Source organism: Myxine glutinosa, chromosome 3 (genome assembly GCF_964187855.1).
Source record: "Myxine glutinosa chromosome 3, kmMyxGlut1.1, whole genome shotgun sequence".
Lineage (NCBI taxonomy): Eukaryota > Metazoa > Chordata > Myxini > Myxiniformes > Myxinidae > Myxine > Myxine glutinosa.
In genome coordinates this window covers 125,039,241-125,060,024 of record NC_136263.1, presented here as the reverse complement: position 1 = coordinate 125,060,024, position 20,784 = coordinate 125,039,241, and the positions used below count along the sequence as shown (strand labels likewise).

General features: G+C 42.2%; 1 protein-coding gene across 6 annotated transcripts in view; it reads left to right on the top strand.

Annotated features, from left to right (window-relative positions):
* Nucleotides 1-20,784, top strand: part of ZBTB46 (zinc finger and BTB domain containing 46) — a 95,984-nt gene that overhangs the window by 60,668 nt on the left and 14,532 nt on the right. For all 6 annotated transcript variants that reach the window (XM_068110141.2, XM_068110139.2, XM_078774530.1 and 3 more), the window contains exons 2-3: nt 4,588-5,512; nt 7,793-8,053. In XM_068110141.2, coding sequence (XP_067966242.2) covers nt 4,642-5,512; nt 7,793-8,053 — 1,132 coding nt within the window. In that variant the 5' untranslated portion in view covers nt 4,588-4,641. The remainder of the gene's footprint in view (nt 1-4,587; nt 5,513-7,792; nt 8,054-20,784) is intronic.

Below are 20,784 nucleotides of genomic sequence, written 5' to 3'. Positions count from 1 at the left end.
TTGGAGATTAGAATGAGGTTCAACAGACTGAGGAAGAAGGTAGTTACACATGTGGGATAAATGAGGAATTGACAAACGAGAAAGTTGTTGTGCATTGCACGATTCTTGTGTATATCCAATTAAACAGCAGTTGCCATGGAAACAGCAATTTGGTAATTTGGAACATTTGACCTATCAAGTGTTTTACGTGATAAAATGTGCATAACAAAGTTGGTTTCAGATACATTTTCTAATTGCTGCGTATAAATGTGTGTTTTATATATTTTGGATATGATTGACCTTGATGGAGAAGGTGGATCAGACTCGGCAACGGTTGCTAAAGTGAGATGTGCATGGAAGAAGTTTCGGGAACTGAGTGGCGTGCTGATGAGGAGGGGAGTGTCGTTGAAGCTGAAGGGAAAGGTGTATGCTGCATGTGTGAGAAGTGTTATGATTTATGGGAGCGAGACATGGGTAATGAACGTACAGCAGCAACGAAGGCTGGAAAGGGTGGAAATGCGAATGGTTCGGTGGATGTGCGGAGTATCGTTGAGAGAGAGGAAGACAAATGATGAATTGCGAAAGATGATGGGAATAGACCCTGTGATGGATGCTGTGAAGAGGAACAGGTTGAGATGGTTTGGCCATGTGTTGAGGAAGGATGAAAGTGACTGGTTGAGAAGAATGATGGAAATGAATGTAGAAGGAAGTAGAGGACGGGGAAGACCGAGAAAGACTTGGCTGAAGATGGTGGAAGAAGAAATGCGGGCAAGGGGGTTAACAAGGAGAGATGCAGAAAATAGGGCAAAATGGAGAAGATTGTCATGGGGACCACAAGGCTAACCCCCACTCTAGCAGGGAAAATGGCCTTAAAATGCATGTTGTTGTTGTTTTATTGACCTTGACCTTTGACTACCTTTGACCAGATTGTGTGCACGTATACCACACATGCATGCAAATAAGCTGTGTAAGTTTCAAATTGATATCTTAAAAAATTCCTGAGGTTTGGCAATAATAAAACCTTTTCTATTGCACTTGACACATTTTATATATTATACGTGGGACTTTTCTCTTTGCCAATAACCAAGATGAGCAGAACCTGTAAAAAAGAAAGAGGAAATAAATTAAATATAGTTTGCACCATCTTAGCTTGGTATTGACGTGGGTGACCAATAGGTGGCATTTTGATTTTGGCAGGTGAACCTTAAGTAATACTGCAGAAGGTCCAACAGGGTCTAAGGGTTCTAATGGGGTCTAATGGATCTTACGTGCCTTAAGGGTTTTACAGTTCCTTCAGAAAGTATTCTCACACCCCTTGACTTTTTTTTACATTTTGTTGTGTTAGAGCCTGAATTTAAAATGGATTAAATTGAGATTTTTTTTTGTCACCGATCTACACATAATGCACCGTAATGTCAAAGTAGAATTTTCTTTTTTTTAAAATTTTTTTACAAAATAATTAAAAACGACATAAAGGAATATCTAATTTACATATGTATTCAACCCCCTGAGCCAATACTTTATAGAAGTGCCTTTGGCAGCGATTACAGCTTCAAGTATTTTTGGGTATGTCTGTATCAGCTTTGCACATCTGGATTTGGGGAGTTTTTCCCATTCTTCCTTGCATACTTGCTCAATCTCTGTCAAGTTGGATGGTGAGCGTTGGTGAACAGCAAGTCTTTTCACGGATTCTCAATGGGATTCAAGTCTGGGTTTTGGCTGGGCCAAGTCGAGGACTTTCATGTTCTTGTTCTGAAGCCATTCCAGTGTTGCTTTGGCTGTATGCTTGGGGCATTGTCATGTTGGAACATAAATCTTCACCGCAGTCTCAGGTCTTTTGCACTCTGAAGCAGGTTCTCCTCAAGGATTTGCCTGTTTTTGGCTCCATTTATTGCTCCCTCTATCCTTACAAGGCTCCCAGTCATTACTACTGAAAAGCATCCCCATAGGATGATGCTGCCACCAAAATGCTTCTTGGTAGGGATGGTGTTAGATTGGTGATTAGCTGTGCTCGGTTTACGCCAGATGTAGCACTTTGCATTCTGGCCAAGGTTCAATTTTTGTCTTATCAGAGCACATAATCTTTTGCCTCATGCAATGAGTCTTTCACGTGCCTTTTTGCAAATTCCAGGCGTGCTGTCATGGGCCTTTTTCTCAGGAGGGGCTTCCATATGGCCACTCTCCCATAAAGCCTAGATTTGTGAAGTCCTGCAGAGACTGTGGTCCTTCCGGCAGGGTCTCTAATCTCAGCCAAGGAACTCTGTAGTTCTGTCAGAGTGGTCATTGGGTTTTTGGTAACCTCCCTGGCCAAGGTATTTCTTGCCCTGTTGCTCAGTTTGTGTCGGATGGCCAGCTATAGGAAGAGTCTGGTTAGTTCCATATTCTTTCCATTTCATAATGATGGAACTCGCTGTGCTCTTGGCCTCCTCACAATTCTATCTCGGAGTTCTATGGACAGTTCCATGGACTTCCTGGTGGAGTTTCTGCTCTGCCATGCTCTGTCCACTGTGGGACCTTACATAGAAAGAAGGTGTGTTTCTTTCTAAATAATGTCTAATCAATTGAATTGGCCACAGGTGCACACAAAGCAAAACGTCAACTCAAAGTTGTAGAGATATCTTAAAGATGATCAAAGGAAATTGGATGCAACTGAGCTGAATTTGGAGTGTCATGGCAATGGGATTGAATACCTGTTGACTCGAGGCATTTCCGCTTTTCGTTTTTAATTATTTTCTAAAATATTCGAAAGAAAAATTCTACTTTGACATTATGGGGTATTATGTGTAGATCAGTAACAAAAATGTCAATTTATTGCATTATAAATTCAGGTTGTAACACAACCAAATGTGAAAAAAGTCAAGGGGTGTGAATACTTTCTGAAGGCACTGTATAATCTTATAGGGTCTTAGGGTTATAAATGGTCCTGAGGGTCTTCAAGGGTCTTTGGATTATTATGGGTCCTGGGTGTTTTGAAGGGTCTAAAGGGTCTTTAATTTTTTTTAGGGTTGCAGAGGGTCTAAACTCTAAACGGTCTTAGAGTTATGAAGGGTCGAATGGATCTATAGGTCTAAAAGGTCTGAGGGGTCCAAAAGATCTAAAAGGTGTCAGGGCTATAAAGGTCGACATGTATAAAAGGTATGTTCCAATCGTCCATATATTAAGTAATTACTAGCCGTACTCATGGTCCAACTCACGTTCAAGCAGTACATAACTAAAAGAAAAGACTTTACCTCTAAGGGTTACCCGTCCACTCGTGTTTTTCGGTTTTCTATGCAGTAAGCGTATATATATATATATATATATATATATATATATATATATATATATATATATATATATATATATATATATATATATATATATATATATATATATATATATGTGTGTATATGTGTGTATATATTTATATACACACACACACACACACACACACACACACACACACACACACACACACCGATATCAAGTGAATCGGATGAAAAAAAAAAAGACTATTTATGTGACCCACCTTTGGCCTTTTGACTTGTTGATCTCAAAAGCAGGCTTTCATCTTGTCACTACCCTGCAACAGTTGCTTAAGTTTTGTGAAGATCGGAGTAAAAATGTGATCTGTACACACATAGACAGACAGACAGACAGACCGAATAGACCAACCAATATACTTGCGAATCTTCGATTTCGCAAGTAATGAATGAACGGAGGTGAGTAGTGAGCCTGGATTTTGTGAGTTTCACCAGAACTGGTTAATGGCAGAACTTGTAACTTTTATAATCTGGAAAATATCTGAGGGTTGGAGGAGGAGGAGGGAGGGAGAGTGAGACCAGAAAGAAGGTGGTAGAAAACAGAGGGGCCACTGGCCTGTCTGCAGTACTGGAGCAACAGGCCCACTGATATTCCAATGATTTTGACATCTTTGGTCTCTACGGCATCAATAAGTGAAAGGTGCAAGACAGTGGCACCAACTCAAAAGGGAGAACAGTACTCCATCGAGCTGTGGTTGAAGGCCTCTATGTTGTTAGACATTTGAATTTGTCAAGGAAGGACTTGGCATGACAGAGGATGCCCACTAGGTGGCTGACTTTGGGTATCAATTCTTATATGTAGTTTGCCCAAGAGAGGTGGTGGCTGATGGTGAGGCCCAATATCTGAGGGATTGAACTTTGTCAAGGAACTAGATTAGGAGGACTTGTAAGATGTACTTTCAGAAAGACAGAGTGAGTGTGAGTTTTGCAAAAGTTGATGAGAGTCTGACACCTCTCCAAAAAGCATTAATTGCATAGTTTCTCACATTTGGACATCTTATTTTGTCACAAACCCTTTATCAAATTCACTGCTTATATTTAAATGCAAAGGTTGAGCGGAACCGTTTAAACCTTTCAATGTTGTCAACCTAAGGCTGGGTGAGAAGTTATTGGTCAACAGATTAATTTTCTCTCGGCCAAGTCATGATGTTTTTTTTCCTTTAAAACTTTTGAGTTCTAAAACTTCATTTGTGAAGGTTTAAGTAAAAAAAGAAAAGATTTTTGGTTTGTAATGCATGTAAATAGATTGTCGTAGTTTCTCCAATGAAAGTGATAACCAAATAGTTGTTCCCCATCTTGTCCGTAGTGCCCTTGTTTCCTGAAGTGGTGGAAGTGCCACGCCAACTGAATTCTCAACACTATGGATGTTGATTCTTACTGCCGGCGGTTGCTGCGTGAATTGGATGAACAACGCTTGAGTGGCGTGCTGTGTGACTGTCGCCTTGTTGTGGAGGGTCAGATATTTTGGGCTCACCGTAACGTTCTTTGTGCGAGCAGCCGCTATTTCAAATCCCTTTTTTCGGGCAGCGGATCAGAGGATTTGTCCAATGGAATTGCTGGTGAAGGAGGGAAACCCATGACGGTGGAACTTGAGATTGGAACGGCGCGGGGGTTTGTCGTGCTCCTTGACTTTGTGTACTCGGCACGCCTTGGCCTGGCTGGAGATAATGTCATTGAAGTGATGTCCGCTGCTAGCTATTTGCAAATGACGGAGGTTGTGCAGGTGTGCTTAGACTTTATACGCTCTGCACTAAATATCACGGTGAGGCCTGGGATTCATGCAGCTTGGGATTCCCAGGTAAGCACGGTGACCGACGGTCTGCTACACCCTTCGAGCAGCAAACCTACTTGTGGAGATGGAGACCCTTCCAACTCGATGACTTGGTCGCCGACGTTGGATGAACATGTGGGCCGACGTTCAACTCAAATGGATGGCTCGGCATGTCACCTGTATGGTCGTCGGGTTAAGATGGAACCGGATTGGTACTCGGAGGCAAGTCGCAATGTGGTGCCAACTGAGGACCAAGGAGATGCAGATGCAGATACAGGGGTCACTTGGGCAACGGGCGATGGAGGTCTACCAGGACGCATGCACCGAAATAACCGGAAAAATAAGATGCCTATTCGACATGTGAATGATATCGATGGACCAGAAGGCAATGGTGAGGCTTATGATCCAGGAAACCTGTGCTCCACCAGTACCTGGACTGAAGACTTACCTGAAGAGGCTGGTAGGTAACCTTTTTACTTTGACTAAAGTTTTAGGGATCTTTAATATACCAACCAATCATTATAACTCAATGTAAGTTCAACATTGTTTAGAAATAAAATGATTTAGTTGAACGGATTGCTTTTCATAACTTCTGAACCATTAATATTTTTGAAATAACTTTTGCAGCGAATTTTCTTTGAAAACCTTCCAAAGGGATGGGAGAGACTATTGTTATTGGTCTGTGTCTCGGCCCGAGTGTTGTGTGATTGTTGTCTGCACGCAGATCTACTTCAATGTAGATTGTTCGTATTTTCAGATATACTGCAATCTATATACCCCGAGAGGCTCTGCATTGTTAAATGCTCAGTCTGGTTTTAAACTGAAGCATTGTTTCAAAGGTGTATGTTTAGGCAATGGGATTAAAGTTGTGTAATTTGAGACTCAAATGTTTTGACTTTTTTTTTCTTTTCCCATGAAGAAAGAAAAAATTGGCAGCAAAAGCAAACCTTGGTTCCAACATTTGGGGAAAAACGCTAACTAACTCATTGGACAAGTAAATATAAAAATTAGCTTGCCCATAAACATTACCACTCTGGCATTTTGTTTCAGAACAAAGAAAACATTTCATTAACTAGAACGGCACTCAGTAGAGAGCATACCTCCGCCGGGTTGGCCATATCACTCAATGGTGAAGAATCACTTAAAAATTCTACTACCTGGATCCAGATCTTCACCAAAATTGAACCGATTCTTCCTTGTCACATACATAACCGGTCCAACACGTTTCGTCCAAATCCATGCATAACTTTTTGAGATATCCTGTTATGTATAGTTTTTGGCCCTATCTCCCAATGGTGAAGAATCGCTTTAAAATTATAGTAGCCGGATCCGAACCCGGATCTTGACCAAAATCTAATCATTTCGTCCTTGTCACATACGCTACATCTCTGACAAATGTCGTCTGAATCCGTCCACAACTTTTTGAGATTTTTTTTCACAAACGGACAAACAAACAAACAAACAAACAGACAAACAGACAGGGGTGAAAAATAACTCCCATACACCTTTGGTGGCGGAGGTAAAAAGTGTGCTACCTGTATAATTGCAAAATACACAGTCAGCTGGAGATATTGTTTGTGACCAAAGGCTCAGGCTGTGCTCAAAATGTCGCATCTCTTTCTTCTGCGAATAGAGCTCTTTGTTTCGGAGCATTCCAAATATAATTAGAACTGCACTCGGTAGAGAGCATACCTCTGCCAGGCTGAACAGTTTGTTTTGTATCCCACTGATGGGTAAGATCTGGATCCGGACATGAAGCAAAATCTAATCAGCTTGTTCTTGTCACCTAACCAACTCGTCCACCAAGTTTTGTCATAAGTCATCAGCAACCTTTTGAAATATCGTGCTCTATAACATTATCGTTTTTGGCCGTATTAACTCCTTTTCATAATTCTCATATCATAATTCTCTTTCCATACTATTAAAATATTAAATAATTCAAAAATCCGAATTCATATTCAGATTTTTACCAAAATCGAATCGTCCTTGTCAGACATCCAACCGGTCCACCAAGTTTCGTCCAAATCCGTCCACAACTTTTTGAGATATCCTGCTATGTATCGTTTTTGGCCCTATCTCCAAATGGTGAAGAATGACTTTAAAAAAAATTCTACTAGCCGGATCTGGATTCGGATCTTCACCAAAATCGAAATGGTTTGTCCTTGTCAAACAGCAAACCTGTGCACCAAGTTTCTTCCGAATCTGTCCAAAACTTTTTGAGATATCCTGTTCACAGACAAACAGACAGACAGCGGTGAAAACATAACCTCTGCCCACCTTTGGTGCAGAGTTAATGAAAAACTCGAGGAGAACTAGGAAAACTCCCTTGCCATTACCGTAATGATAATATTGAAGAGCAGGTCTGATAAAACATCGTAGCGGTCACCACTGCAGGCGGAAAAGCTGTGTACGATTCGTGATGCTGCCGTTAACATGGTGCCAGCAATAACAAAGAAAATTCCAGGCAGTTTATGGCATCATTGTAAAATAAGCATTAAAGTATTTTTTTCATTCTGATGCTTAAAATAAAGACCGAACCTGAGTACATTAATCCAACTTTATCCAATTTAGTTATTTGTGCAGCTCCCAACTTTCATCACATTAAATTTGAAGTTATTTTTGGTGAACTTCAGACTATCACTCATTTTATACAAATTGATGAAGGGTAGAAATACCAATTGAAGTGATATATAAATGGCTTTATATTTGTTGACCTAATTTTGCCCTGTCCCTTTTGCAGACTGCCTCAATCAGAACACCACAAGCGGTTTGGAGGAGGGAAGCATTGCAGGCCAAATTGGTGAGGGTGTTGTGGTTTCTGGAGCTCAGTCTGTAGTTTCTTGGCCAGGGGGCTCTTTGCCTTTGCCTCCTGATGGCCCTGAGGATGTATTGCTTGCTCTCGGCAATGGAGCTCCTCCAATGTCAGCCAGTGGGCAGTGGACAGATGGCAGCCCGCTACCGGCATGGGGAGATGGCAGGATCGGCCAGGACATACTATCAAGTAAGAGCCAAGATGTGTGTGAATTATGATCTCTCTTGACATTGTTATGTGTATAGAGCAATGGAAGGATAGGAAAGTTGAAGAAAATAATGGAAGTGGAGAGAGAAATGCAGAGAGGGTTAAAGAAGGGAAGGAGAGCTAGCATGTACAGTAAAGGAAGATATGGGGTTTATTTGAATCATCAGATGATGTGTAAGACCTTTTAAAATAACTGCATGGCACACAAAGAAGAGAGGATGGCATCCTTTTTTTGTCTGCTGTCATTTTTCCCCTGTGTCTTTTCACTCTCATTGAAGCATCATCGACGTAGAAAATAAATGATTCTTTGATTGTTCCAGCCAACCTGTCCAATATTTGCAAAAGCCACCTAATTGTGTGTTGGACAAGAAATATGCAGTGTGATGTAAATATACCTCCACAGATAAAACACAATATAAAATAAAATAACAGAGGGGTCTTTGGGAAAACTTCTCAAAACACATGCGCAGGGTCAAGTTGTGCGCAGGGAAGGCATTGTACTAAAATTCAGCAATTGTATGTATGTATATATTCCCGGTGTGTACCCTGGTTAGAATAGGTACACCGTATCCCTGTGTGTCGTAAGAGGCGACAAAGAGGGTTGGCGTCAGGAAGGGCATCCGGCCATAAAAACATTGCCTCAAAAAGAGAACCATGACAATTACAACTACATATGGCCAGGGTACAGCCTGAAGTGGAGATCGGTTTCTGAGGTTTGGGACATGGAATGTAGGGACAATGACAGGGAGATCAGGAGAAGTGGTGGAAGTATTGGTCAGAAGAAGAGTGGACATATATGTTGTGTGCAAGAGACGAGATGGAAGGGAAGTGGTGTGAGAATGGTGAAGGGTAGGCAGGGACAGAAATACAAGTTTGCGTGGCAAGTGTGCCCGGAGGGCGTGAATGGTGTTGGTGTCCTGTTTTCTGAGGAGTTTGTAGACAGTGTGGTGAGTGTGACTAGAGTGAGTGATAGGTTGACGATGGTGAAAATGATGATTGGAAAGCTCTTGGTGAACGTCATCTCGGGATATGCTCCGCAGGTTGGTCGGAGCGATGAAGAGAAGGACAAGTTCTGGTTTGCGATAGAGAAGCTGATGGAAAACGTGAAAGATGAGGAAGTTGTTGTGGAAGGAGGAGACCTAAATGGACATGTGGGAAGGAGTATGGACGGTTTTGAAGGAGTTCATGGGGGTTACGGATATGGTGTGAGAAATGGAGAAGGTGAAAGGATTTTGGAGTTTGCTGATGGAGCTGATTTGTTGATTTGTAACACTCAGTTCCAGAAAGGGGATAATAAGCTTGTTACATACACGTCAGGTGGGTCGACGACAACAGTTGACTACCTGATGGTGCATAGGCGAGATAGGGGGCACCTCCAGGACACAAAGGTGATCCCGGGGGAGGACGCTGTTTCACAGCACCACTTGGTTGTCTGCGACATAAGGGTGAAAGGTGCGAGGAGAGCTCGGCGGGTGAAGTAGCAACCGAGAATGAACGTGTGGAGGTTGAAACAGGTGACAGTAAGGGAGGCATTAAAAGAGAGGCTGAGTAGGGTAGAGGATGATGTGGTTGAGCTTGAACGTGGTTGGATGTCAATGAAAGATAGTCTGTTGGGAGCCGTTGGTGAGGTATGTGGATGGACAAAAGGACCACCGAGGCACTCAGAAACATGGTGGTGGGATGATGAAGTTGGAAAGAGGATTGACGAGAAGAGGAAGAAGTTCAAGGAGTGGCAGAAGGTGAAGGGTACGGGAGCAGAAAAAGCAGAGCATGAAAGTTATAAGGCAGCCACGAAGGCTGCAAAGAAAGAGGTGGCAAAGGCGCAGGAGGCATGTAGGAAAATGTTCGGAGAAAGCTTGGATTCGGAAGAGGGTCAGAGAGCGGTATTCAGGATTGCAAAGCAGATAGCGAAAGAGAGGTGTGATGTGATGGGGGTGAGTTGCTTGAAGGATGAAGTGGGACAAATCGTTGTGGACCCAGATGGAATTAAAGGAAGATGGAAAAGATATATGGAAATGCTGTTGAATACAGAGAATTAATGGGATGGCAACATAGAGAGTAACCCAGTTTTAGGACCGGCAGAGAAGATAACTGAGAAGGAAGTTGAGGAAGCGATAAAAGCAATGAAGACTAGAAAAGCGGGAGCGCCGACGGGAGTTGTGGGAGATATGTTGAAGGCAGCAGGAAGTTGGGGTGTGAAGAGAATGACAGAGATCTGTAATCTGGTGGTGAAAGAAGGCCGCATTCCAGTGGATTAGGAACCGAGTACCCTCGTCCCTCTATACAAGGGGAAAGGTGACCCTCTGGAGTGTGGCTCGTACCGAGCGATAAAGTTATTGGAGCATGGAATGAAGGTATTGGAAAGGGTGTTGGAGAGGAGGATAAGGAAGAAGGTGAAGATCGACGAAATGCAGTTTGGATTTATGCCAGGAAGAGGAATGACAGACGCGCTCTTTATTGTGAGGTAGTTGCAGGAGAAGTACATGGAGAAGAGGAAGAAGTTGTTTCTTGGGTTTGTTGATTTGGAGAAAGCATTCGATAGGTTTCCACGCGAAGTATTGACATGGGCATTGAGGAAGTTAGGAGTGGAGGAATGGTTGATCAGAGTAGTGATGGCAATGTACAAAAGAGCGCGCACAGCTGTAAGGACGAAGGACGGTAACAGTGGTGAGTTTGAGGTGAAGGTGGGAGTGCATCAGGGGTCGGTACTAAGTCCACTACTATTTGTAGCTGTGATAGAGGTGCTGGCTCAGAACGTAAAGGAGGGTTTACCGTGGGAGTTGTTGTATGCAGATGATCTGGTGTTAATTGCGGAAAGTATGGATGGACTGAAGGAAAAGATGAACAAGTGGAAGGAATGTATGGAGACAAAAGGTCTGAAGGTGAATATAGGAAAGACGAAGGTGATGGCAAGTGGTAAAGCATGTGGTGAGGTGGAAAGAACTGGGAAGTGGCCATGTGCTGTGTGCAGGAAGGGTGTTGGAGTGAACTCCATTCAATGTACAATGTGCGCTGAGTGGGTTCATCAAAAATGTAGTGGTCTGAGAGGGTCAATAACCAGTGTGGCAGCTACATTCAAATGTAAGGTGTGCACAGAGGGAGCTGCAGATGGAGGAAATGTTGAGTTGGATCTTGGAGACGGCGTGAAGCTGGAAGGTGTGAAAACATTTTGCTACCTCGGAGACATGCTGAATGGAGAAGGTGGATCAGACACGGCAACGGTTGCTAGAGTGAGATGTGCATGGAAGAAGTTTCGGGAACTAAGTGGCATGCTGATGAGGAGGGGAGTGTCGTTGAAGCTGAAGGGAAAGGTGTGTGCTGCATGTGTGAGAAGTGTTATGATTTATGGGAGCGAGACATGGGTCATGAATGTAGAGCAGCAACGAAGGCTGGAAAGGGTGGAAATGCGAATGGTTCGGTGGATGTGCGGAGTATCATTGAGAGAGAGGAAGACAAATGATGAATTGCGAAAGATGATGGGAATAGAGCCTGTGATTGATGCTGTGAAGAGGAACAGGTTGAGATGGTTTGGTCATGTGTTGAGGAAGGATGAAAGTGACTGGTTGAGAAGAGTGATGGAAATGAATGTAGAAGGAAGTAGAGGATGGGGCAGACCGAGAAAGACTTGGCTAAAGATGGTGGAAGAAGAAATGCGGGCAAGGGGGTTAACAAGGGGAGATGCAGAAAATAGGGCAATATGGAGAAGATTGTCATGGGGACCGCAAGGCTAACCCCCGCTCTCGCAGGGAAAATGGCCTTAAAATGCATGTTGTTGTGTTGTTGTCGTATGTATGTATATATAAAAAATTTTTAAAAACCTTTAGAGGCCATCTTTCCCCGCAGAGCAGGGGTTGGCCTTTTTTGGGCACCTCGGTCCCCTTTTTGAAGCAATGTTTTATGGCCGGATGCCCTCCCTGCCGCCAACCTTGTTAGTCGCCTTTTGCGACACACAGGGAATTACCAGTGAACTGGTACTCAATTTGCCAACCTCGGAAGGATGACAGGCTGAGTCAACCCCCCTGGCGTTAATTCAGCGATCGACCAGGATTCAAACCCAGGATCCCAGGAACCCAAGCAGGCACCCTAACCGCTAAGCAATATAATGATATAATATACAAGTGAATAAAAAAAAAAAATGCTAAATTAAAAAGGCAATGTAGGGATGACAAACTACAGTCTAAAAAAGATCCTAAACAAGATAGGGATGATGCTGGTTTAGAGAGTAGCTAATAGTATTGCCATCACAGTCATAACAATCCCTACATCACTGCCTCATTTACACTTCATCAGTTATTGCTTCAAGCTTCTACAAACACTCCACTGGTTACACCAGTACTTGATTACTCTTGTAGTGTAGCCACATACTGAGATTCTACAAATTAGCAGCCAGAGTACAATGTTATAATATCAGTACATGATCATCAACTTATTACAAACTGCATGAACATCTCCAATAACAGCATTCTATAATGATCTCTGTTTGCGATTGGTTCCTCTAAGTTGAAAAAAAAAAAAGAGTAGGAAGGACAACTGAAGCTGCAAGAAGTCCCTGAAATTATATTGGAGCTTCTAATACTTATGCAGAAATGAAATATAGGAGCTTCGAATACTTCTAGCTAGGCTTAGCCCTAGACAATAGTCTGGAGGCAGTGATGTCGGGATTGTTATGTGATGGCAATACTGTTAGCTACTCTCTAAACCAACATCATCCCCATCTTGTTTCAGGCCTTTTTTTAGACTGTAGTTTGTCATCCCTACATTGCCTTTTTAATTTGGCATACATTTTTTTATTCACTTGTTTCTGTAATTTTTTACAATGTGGAATAACACAATGGTATGGGACTCAGAGGATACCCAATCTTGGAGCAAAAATGCCAAGATATCTTAGTCAGCAAAGTCAAACACTGCACATGTTCCTATATTGTCTTACGTAACCCTGACTGTATCTTGCAGCTCTGTCTTATTGCTCGTTTCTCAAAGAGTAATGTCTTCATCCAGGTTCAGGCCACACAAGGACCTGCACTTAGAAATGCCCAAAATAACTGGTGTGGTTTCCCTCTAACCAATAGGGCAGGGACAGAGGGGAGGGGCGGAGCCTCTCGAGGAATTTCTGCACGGCCAGACACGTGAAAGACACTCTCGTGGGTTTTACTGTTTTGTTCACTTGAAGTGTCATTAAAACCTATTATACACTCGAAATGCAAATGTCCTCGATAAACTACTATGAGAGTACGAAAAGATACTCCAACCTTTGTTTTGTATCAGTGGGTTGGGCCGACATTTTTTTTATCCACGTCATCCCAACGTTAGTCGTAGAGTCGACAGTGCCAACGCACTCTGATTATAATAGTTTTGTAAAACTAACTTCAATGAAGAACTTTATCAAGACAAGACAAGTATTTATCTGCAAATCTGCAAATAAATACTTATACTTTATTTATTTATTATTTATATAAATAATAATATTTTAAAATATTATATTATTTAATTATATTATTTAAATTATTTATTTATTATTTATTATTTATATAATAAATAATTTAATTAATTAATTTTATTAAATAATTAATAGTAATAAATTTATTTCTATTTATCCAATTCCTGGTTCTGAGAAATCAGAAGACCTTGATAATACTTGAGTAGATTCTCGGCAGACAAAAATACATCACTATATATCATCAGAAAGACGTTAGTCAAACACTGTAGCTACACGTGACACGCTTTCTTATCTGCGCATGCACATATCAAGGTTCAGGGTTGATCGAGTAAGCGTGGGGAAGGGCGTGGCCTTGCCAAACTACGATGGCCTCGGTTGAGTACGAGAGAACACGCTCTCAGAGAGTATCTGTAAATATTTAACTGTACAAATGAACTGGAGAAACAAATTATAACAAAGGATTCTGCACCAAGTTAAACTCCAGTCATTGTAGTCTGTGGGCTGAGTAGGGTTTACATGCACCCCCCCCCCCCCCACAACTTAACTTCCCGGGTATGTCCATGTACCCCCCACCCTAGGGGTTAGGAAAAACCATGTTAACAGCAAAAAAACTCATTCCCTCATAGTTTGACCTGGTGACCTCATTAGTGACCTCATTTGTATATAACACATATCATTGTAAAGAGTGTCCCAGGACAAACATTTTGAGGGGTCATATGCAACCATAGGATGACGAGGTAAAAAGTTATGGCCATTTGAATTTCGCCTACCCCTAATTTTCGGAAATCACTGACACAGGGGGGGTAACATCAAAATATGCGTGGGAGGTACCTTGGGAATGAGTTTTTTTTCTGTTAACATGGTTTTTCCTAACCCCTAGGGTGGGGGGTACATGGACATACCCGGGAAGTTAAGTTGTGGGGGGGGGGGGGTGCATGTAAACCCTACTCAGCCCACGGACTATTGCCATTGAGAGAGGCCCAGCTGAGAAATACACCGTCTGAATAATTATTATCATATTTGAGTCGATGATGTTTTACTACTGCTTTACAAATGTTGTAGCACAAACTTTATAGACGTGCTCACCAGTGGCGTTCTGCGTACGAACATAATTGTTCCCCCTCCACTCCCTGCTTCCACCTCCCTCTCCCAAATCCTCAACCCCAGCAGCCATAGGTAATACTAATAGGGCATAGACATAAGGAAACTAGGATCTTTATATTTAAATATCAATTAAATACCCCTTCGACCAAATTTTAATTGGGGACTTTTGGGTCTTTGGGGACTTTTGGGTGTTCAGGGATTTTTGAGTCATCAGGGTTATCTGGGCCTTTTTGGTCCTCGGGGACTTTTGGGTACTCGGGGACTTTTGTTCACCGGGACTTTTTCTTCATCTGGGTCCTCCGACTTTTGGGTCATCAGGGACTTTTTGGGTCCTCGTGGACTTTTGGGTGATCTGGGGTTTTGGGTCCTCAGGGACTTTTGGGTCATGTGGGTCTTTTCATTCATCAAGGACTTTTGGGTCCTTGGGGACTTTTGGGTGATTTTGGTCATCGGGGACTTTTGGGTGATTTGGGTCCTCGGGGACTTTTGGTTCATCTAGGTCTTTTGGGCCCTCCCGGGTCTTTTGGGTCATGTGTTCAAGGGTCTTCCAAGGTCTAAGGGGTCTCAGAAGTCTAAAGGGTTAAAAGGCACATTTGAATAGTACGTAATTAATTAATAGATGTGAGAAAGTAACACACACACACACACACACACACACACACACACACGCACATGCACACACACACACACACGCACACACACACACACACACACACACCTCCATTTATAGTAGATTCAATTTCCGTGGATTCCTTGTTCAGGCTGTTTATACGACGCCATCAGTGATGCACCGACGTAATGAATCTGGCGCCGAGAAACCGTGACTCGAGAAGGTTTATTGATCACTTGGTTTGCTTTGACCTTGACCCGCGACTGGAGCGATCGTGATCACGTGTCCCGTGTGCGGTGTATAGCACTGGTACCTCGCTATTATTTTATTTACATAAATGTAAAACTGAAAAACAAGGCATTTCCCGAGACATGATATTTCTGCTGATATTATTTGATGCCACATAACATTATCACCCATAACGCTGACACTGAGGTAAATGTGTCTCGCGGATCCGCCCCCATCAAGCTGATTGACAGTCATAGCCACGCTTACCCCAGTCCCATTCTTTTACATAGGAATATCGTTTTCCATACTTTTCGAGGAATCCTTTCAAGCTACGAGAATTATAATACCAAAGGATGTTGCAGGAAGTAAAACTCTATTGAATGGTAGCAGAAACATTGCCATTGGTAGAGGCATCTTGGAAAAATGCCATATGAAGAAGATTATTATTATTATTATTATTGTTATTACTAGGGCATGCCCGTACTATATATATATCTAAAATTATATCCCCCCCCTCTATTTACATGAAATGGTTTGGTCCATTCGCAAAGCCAAAGCGAACGGCTTGCGAGTACGGTGACAATCCCCCCCCTCTATTTACATGAAATGGTTTGGTCCAAAGCGAACGGCTTGCGGAGTTTGGTAAAGAAATCGCCATAGCTCGGTAACTACTTCTCCGATTAATATGAAACCTTGAAAAGGCACATCCTCAGGTCCCCAGCAATATACCTGGCAAGTTTCAAGTATATCGGACCCGTGGTTGTCGAGAAACAGCGGTCACAGACAAACAAACACACAGACACACAGACACACACACATACACACAGAGATTACTGGAATTATAGATAGACTAGAGCGTGCCCGTACGTGGGTGCAAAAAAACATGCATGCAAACAACAACAAAAAAAAACTTTGAAACCACGTGGCAGTAACGACCACAGAACCCCCCCCCCCTCTATTTACATGAAATGGTTTGGTCCATTCGCAAAGCCAAAGCGAACGGCTTGCGAGTACGGTAGAACCCCCCCCCCCCTCTATTTACATGAAATGGTTTGGTCCATTCGCAAAGCCAAAGCGAACGGCTTGCGTTACTTTTACTAATAATCGCCATAGCTCGGTAACTACTTGTCCGATTAATATGAAACCTTGAAAAGGCACATCCTCAGGTCCCCAGCAATATACCTGGCAAGTTTCAAGTATATCGGACCGGTAGTTGTCGAGAAACAGCGGTCACAGACAAACACACACACACACACACACACACACACACACACACAGACATACACACAGAGATTACTGGAATTATAGATAGACTAGGGCATGCCCGTACTATATATATATCTAAAATTATATCCCCCCCCTCTATTTACATGAAATGGTTTGGTCCATTCGCAAAGCCAAAGCGAACGGCTTGCGAGTACGGTGACAACCCCCCCCCCCCCCTCTATTTACATGAAATGGTTTGGTCCATTCGCAAAGCCAAAGCGAACGGCTTGCGAGTACGGTGACAATCCCCCCCCTCTATTTACATGAAATGGTTTGGTCCAAAGCGAACGGCTTGCGGAGTTTGGTAAAGAAATCGCCATAGCTCGGTAACTACTTCTCCGATTAATATGAAACCTTGAAAAGGCACATCCTCGGGTCCCCAGCAATATACCTGGCAAGTTTCAAGTATATCGGACCCGTGGTTGTCGAGAAACAGCGATCACAGACAAACACACACACACACACACACACACACACACACACACACACACACACACACACACACACACACACACACACACACACACACACAGACATACACACAGAGATTACTGGAATTATAGATAGATGAACGACAAGATTCATTCCCGGGTTTGACCGATCTGGTTTTTTTGCTTTATTTTGCTTTTGCCTTGGTCTGGAGAACTGAAAAGGGATCCTTGCCTCGACAATCAACTGAACAGACCAGGTAGGCTCTCATATGTAGCCTAAGCGAGTTTTTAACCCTTGGATGCAGTGATTGGGCCTCGGAGGCCCACAAGGTTGTTTTTTTTTTGTTGCAAAAACTATGCTGTACAATTTTTATTTTTATTTTGGAATGATCCTCATTTACACCGACTTTCATGTTACACAAAATTCAGTGACATCAAAAAAAATTCATTCAGGCTCGTGGGAAAATCTTCATTCTTCACTTATAACCCGAAAATCCGACACGATTGCCGACCTGGGGCCTTCGAGGCCCCGCATAAATGTTGTTGTACTACTACGTTATATCATTATTTTCTTGATATGAGCCTCATTATATGCTCCTATAACTTGGTTATGAATAATTCAGTGACAAAAATATGAAAATTAGAAAACTTTACACTAATACATTCGTGGGGCCTCCGAGGCCCAATGGCTGCATAGGTGTAAGATTTTTGACAGTTGTGGACATATACATTCTAAATAAAAGGATTAGTGAATCATATTTTTTGAGCAAATACTCCTCCATGAGCCTCAACTTTTTAGAGAAAAAGAAGTTGAAAAACCAAAACACAAAAAAATATTTTTGCAAAAAAAAGAAAAGATTCATTACTTGTATGGGATTCTTCCAACTAATAGGATCAATGATTCACATTTCCTGGGCAAATGCACATCCATGAGCATAGACTTGGATTGAAAAAGGATATGAAAGAAAAAAATCAATATAAAAAAAAAAACATTACACGAATACATCCGTTGGGCCTCCGAGGCCCAATGGCTGCGTTTATGTAGGATCTTTGACACCTGCATCTAAGAGTTAAAGAAGATAATCCAACTTTAGTTTTGTATGTAGCGGATGGGACTGTAATTTTTTCCGCGCCACCCCTACATAGAGAGTACTAGCGTACTCTCTGATATATATGTATATATATATGTATATATGTATATATGTATATATGTATATATGTATGTACTTTATGGAATTGCAAAGGGTTTGGTCGATGTCCAAATGTTGCTTATATGTTTGGGATACCGAAGGTCAGATCATGGGCACAAAATTATTACCTACTCACTCTCAAGGGGAGGAGTCAGGGACACTGTGAGACAACTTGCCATTTTCACCTGTACATATGTCAAATGGTTTAACCACTGACTCCTGGTTTAATCAGGGAGGGGGTATTGATACCAAATTTTGCTCCTGGAGGGAGCTGGTATTACTAATGACAAAAATGTGACAGATGCTTGTTAAAGTGGACACCTCTCTGGCCGTCCTCAGAGAGCCACCTCAGCGCCGACGAATCGTGCATTTACCTCAGGCTGACTGGTATGGTCTTGAAGCAGCTATCAAACTTGTAGACTGGTCTCCCATCTCTACTGTCTTTGACATCAACTCATCCTGGGAATTCTTCCAAAGTAAATTGCTCTCTCATGCACAGATTTATCCCATCTCGTCTTCAGTTGTCATACCCTTCCTCCCATCCATGGTACACTGAATCTTGTGGTGAGGCAGTTGCCCTGAAACAACCTCCCTTTGCCTCTTGGAAGGCTAATCCAAGTGAAGGCAATCTCAGTTCCTTCCACAAAGCTCGAAACAAGTTTGTGTCTACCCTCAGGAGAGCCAGGAAACAATATCTCTCTACTCTCAAACCTGTCTCCTTCCTCCTTATCCTGGTGGCGTTTGGTCAAATCCGTTTCTGGTGTTTGTTGCGCGCATTGCACATCATGTGTAGTGAATTTCACCTCCCTGCGCCTTGTAGTTATTGCTATTTTTTTTTTAAACGCTTCTCTACACCACCCTTGAGGCTCAGTTTGCAAGCCACCATCTACAATTCCAATGTAAGAAACATAATAATTACTCTTTTATGGAAAATGTTTTTTCGAGTTTGTTTTATCTCAAAAATAGACCGTAGTGAACACACATTCGTGTTAAAATATTGGCCTTTAAAACCTACACTTGTGAAGGGGGACAGACAGCTGTAAAAACACACAAACTGACATTGTGTTTTATATGGTCGATGATCTCACCAAAATGAGTCTAGGAAGTTTTTCATTACACCTCCAATGCCCCATAAAATGAATGCACGCACCCTCTGCCAAACTTTTATTATTTTAATCTTTGCTAAGAGACATAAAACAACTTTTGAATGTATTATTGGTATAATAAAACAGAGTGGATGTACCCTTTGGAATGGAGTCAAAAGCCAAGGGTAATTATGGTATAAGTGAAGGTAATTCGGCTCATCATGGCTGTGCCTATCCACACCCAAAGGCGTGAGTACAGGTAGTGTTAACAATCTTCTGCAGGTCATGTTAATAAATACACCGAACACCATGCAGGGAATTTTATCAAGTACTTGCGAAGAGTGGCCTGCTCTTTTTGAAAGATATCATAGAATCTTTAATATTTGTACAACCTAATTATATATGTACATAGTACATGTGTCCTACTTGTAGACGGCACTGTTTGGTTTGTTTCATTCCAAAGAAAGACATTTGAGATGTAACACCCTCTGTTGTAATTGCACGGTAATGGCAGTCTTCCTTTTAATAAACGTCACGCATAATAGCTCAAACCCAGAACCAGACGTGAAGAGGTGATCACACTATATATTTTTCAAATATATATATATATATATATATTTTAATCAAAACGAACATCTTGTGCTCGGTTGGGCTGGCAGGATAGCATAGGGGTATGTAAACTCGTCTTTGAGCCACCTAGCTTGGGTTCAAATCTTGACCCATCAATAACCGGTCACCCTGGTGATTCCCATGCAGTGTGAGGCATCAATCCGTGTGCCATCCATTTGATGCGCGTTAGCCATAGGAACCGTCTGCCAGTACTGGTCATTGGTCGACGTTAAAGATCGCACTGGATATTTGTCGAAGAGGAGGCGAGCTATTGCCAGCATCCTGAACAAAATGCAAATTCCTGCACCATCAGTCGAGTATCCTGCTCTGGATACTGTGGCATATCGTACTTATACTGATTGGTATCCTGGGGTGAAATGTGGACTAGAAATGGACTAGAAATGTCTCTGGACTAGTCGTGATATGCACTAGAGCCCTACTAAATGTCTCGGCCTCCAATTAACTTAAGCACTCAAAATATTTCAACCGAAGGTGACATAAAATATGGACTATAATACAAAGATGAACTGATTAAATTTTACATTGAACCGGTCAATGGTCATGTGCCATTTGAAAATCATTTTGCAAACCATAACTCAAGTCATGATGTCTCTCTTCTTCTCATTTTGTCTTTTCTCTCATTCTCTCTGTCTCTGTCTCTCTCCCTCTCTGTCTCTCTCCCTCTCTGTTCCTCTCCCTCTCTGTTCCTCTCCCTCTCTGTTCCTCTCCCTCTCTGTTCCTCTCCCTCTCTGT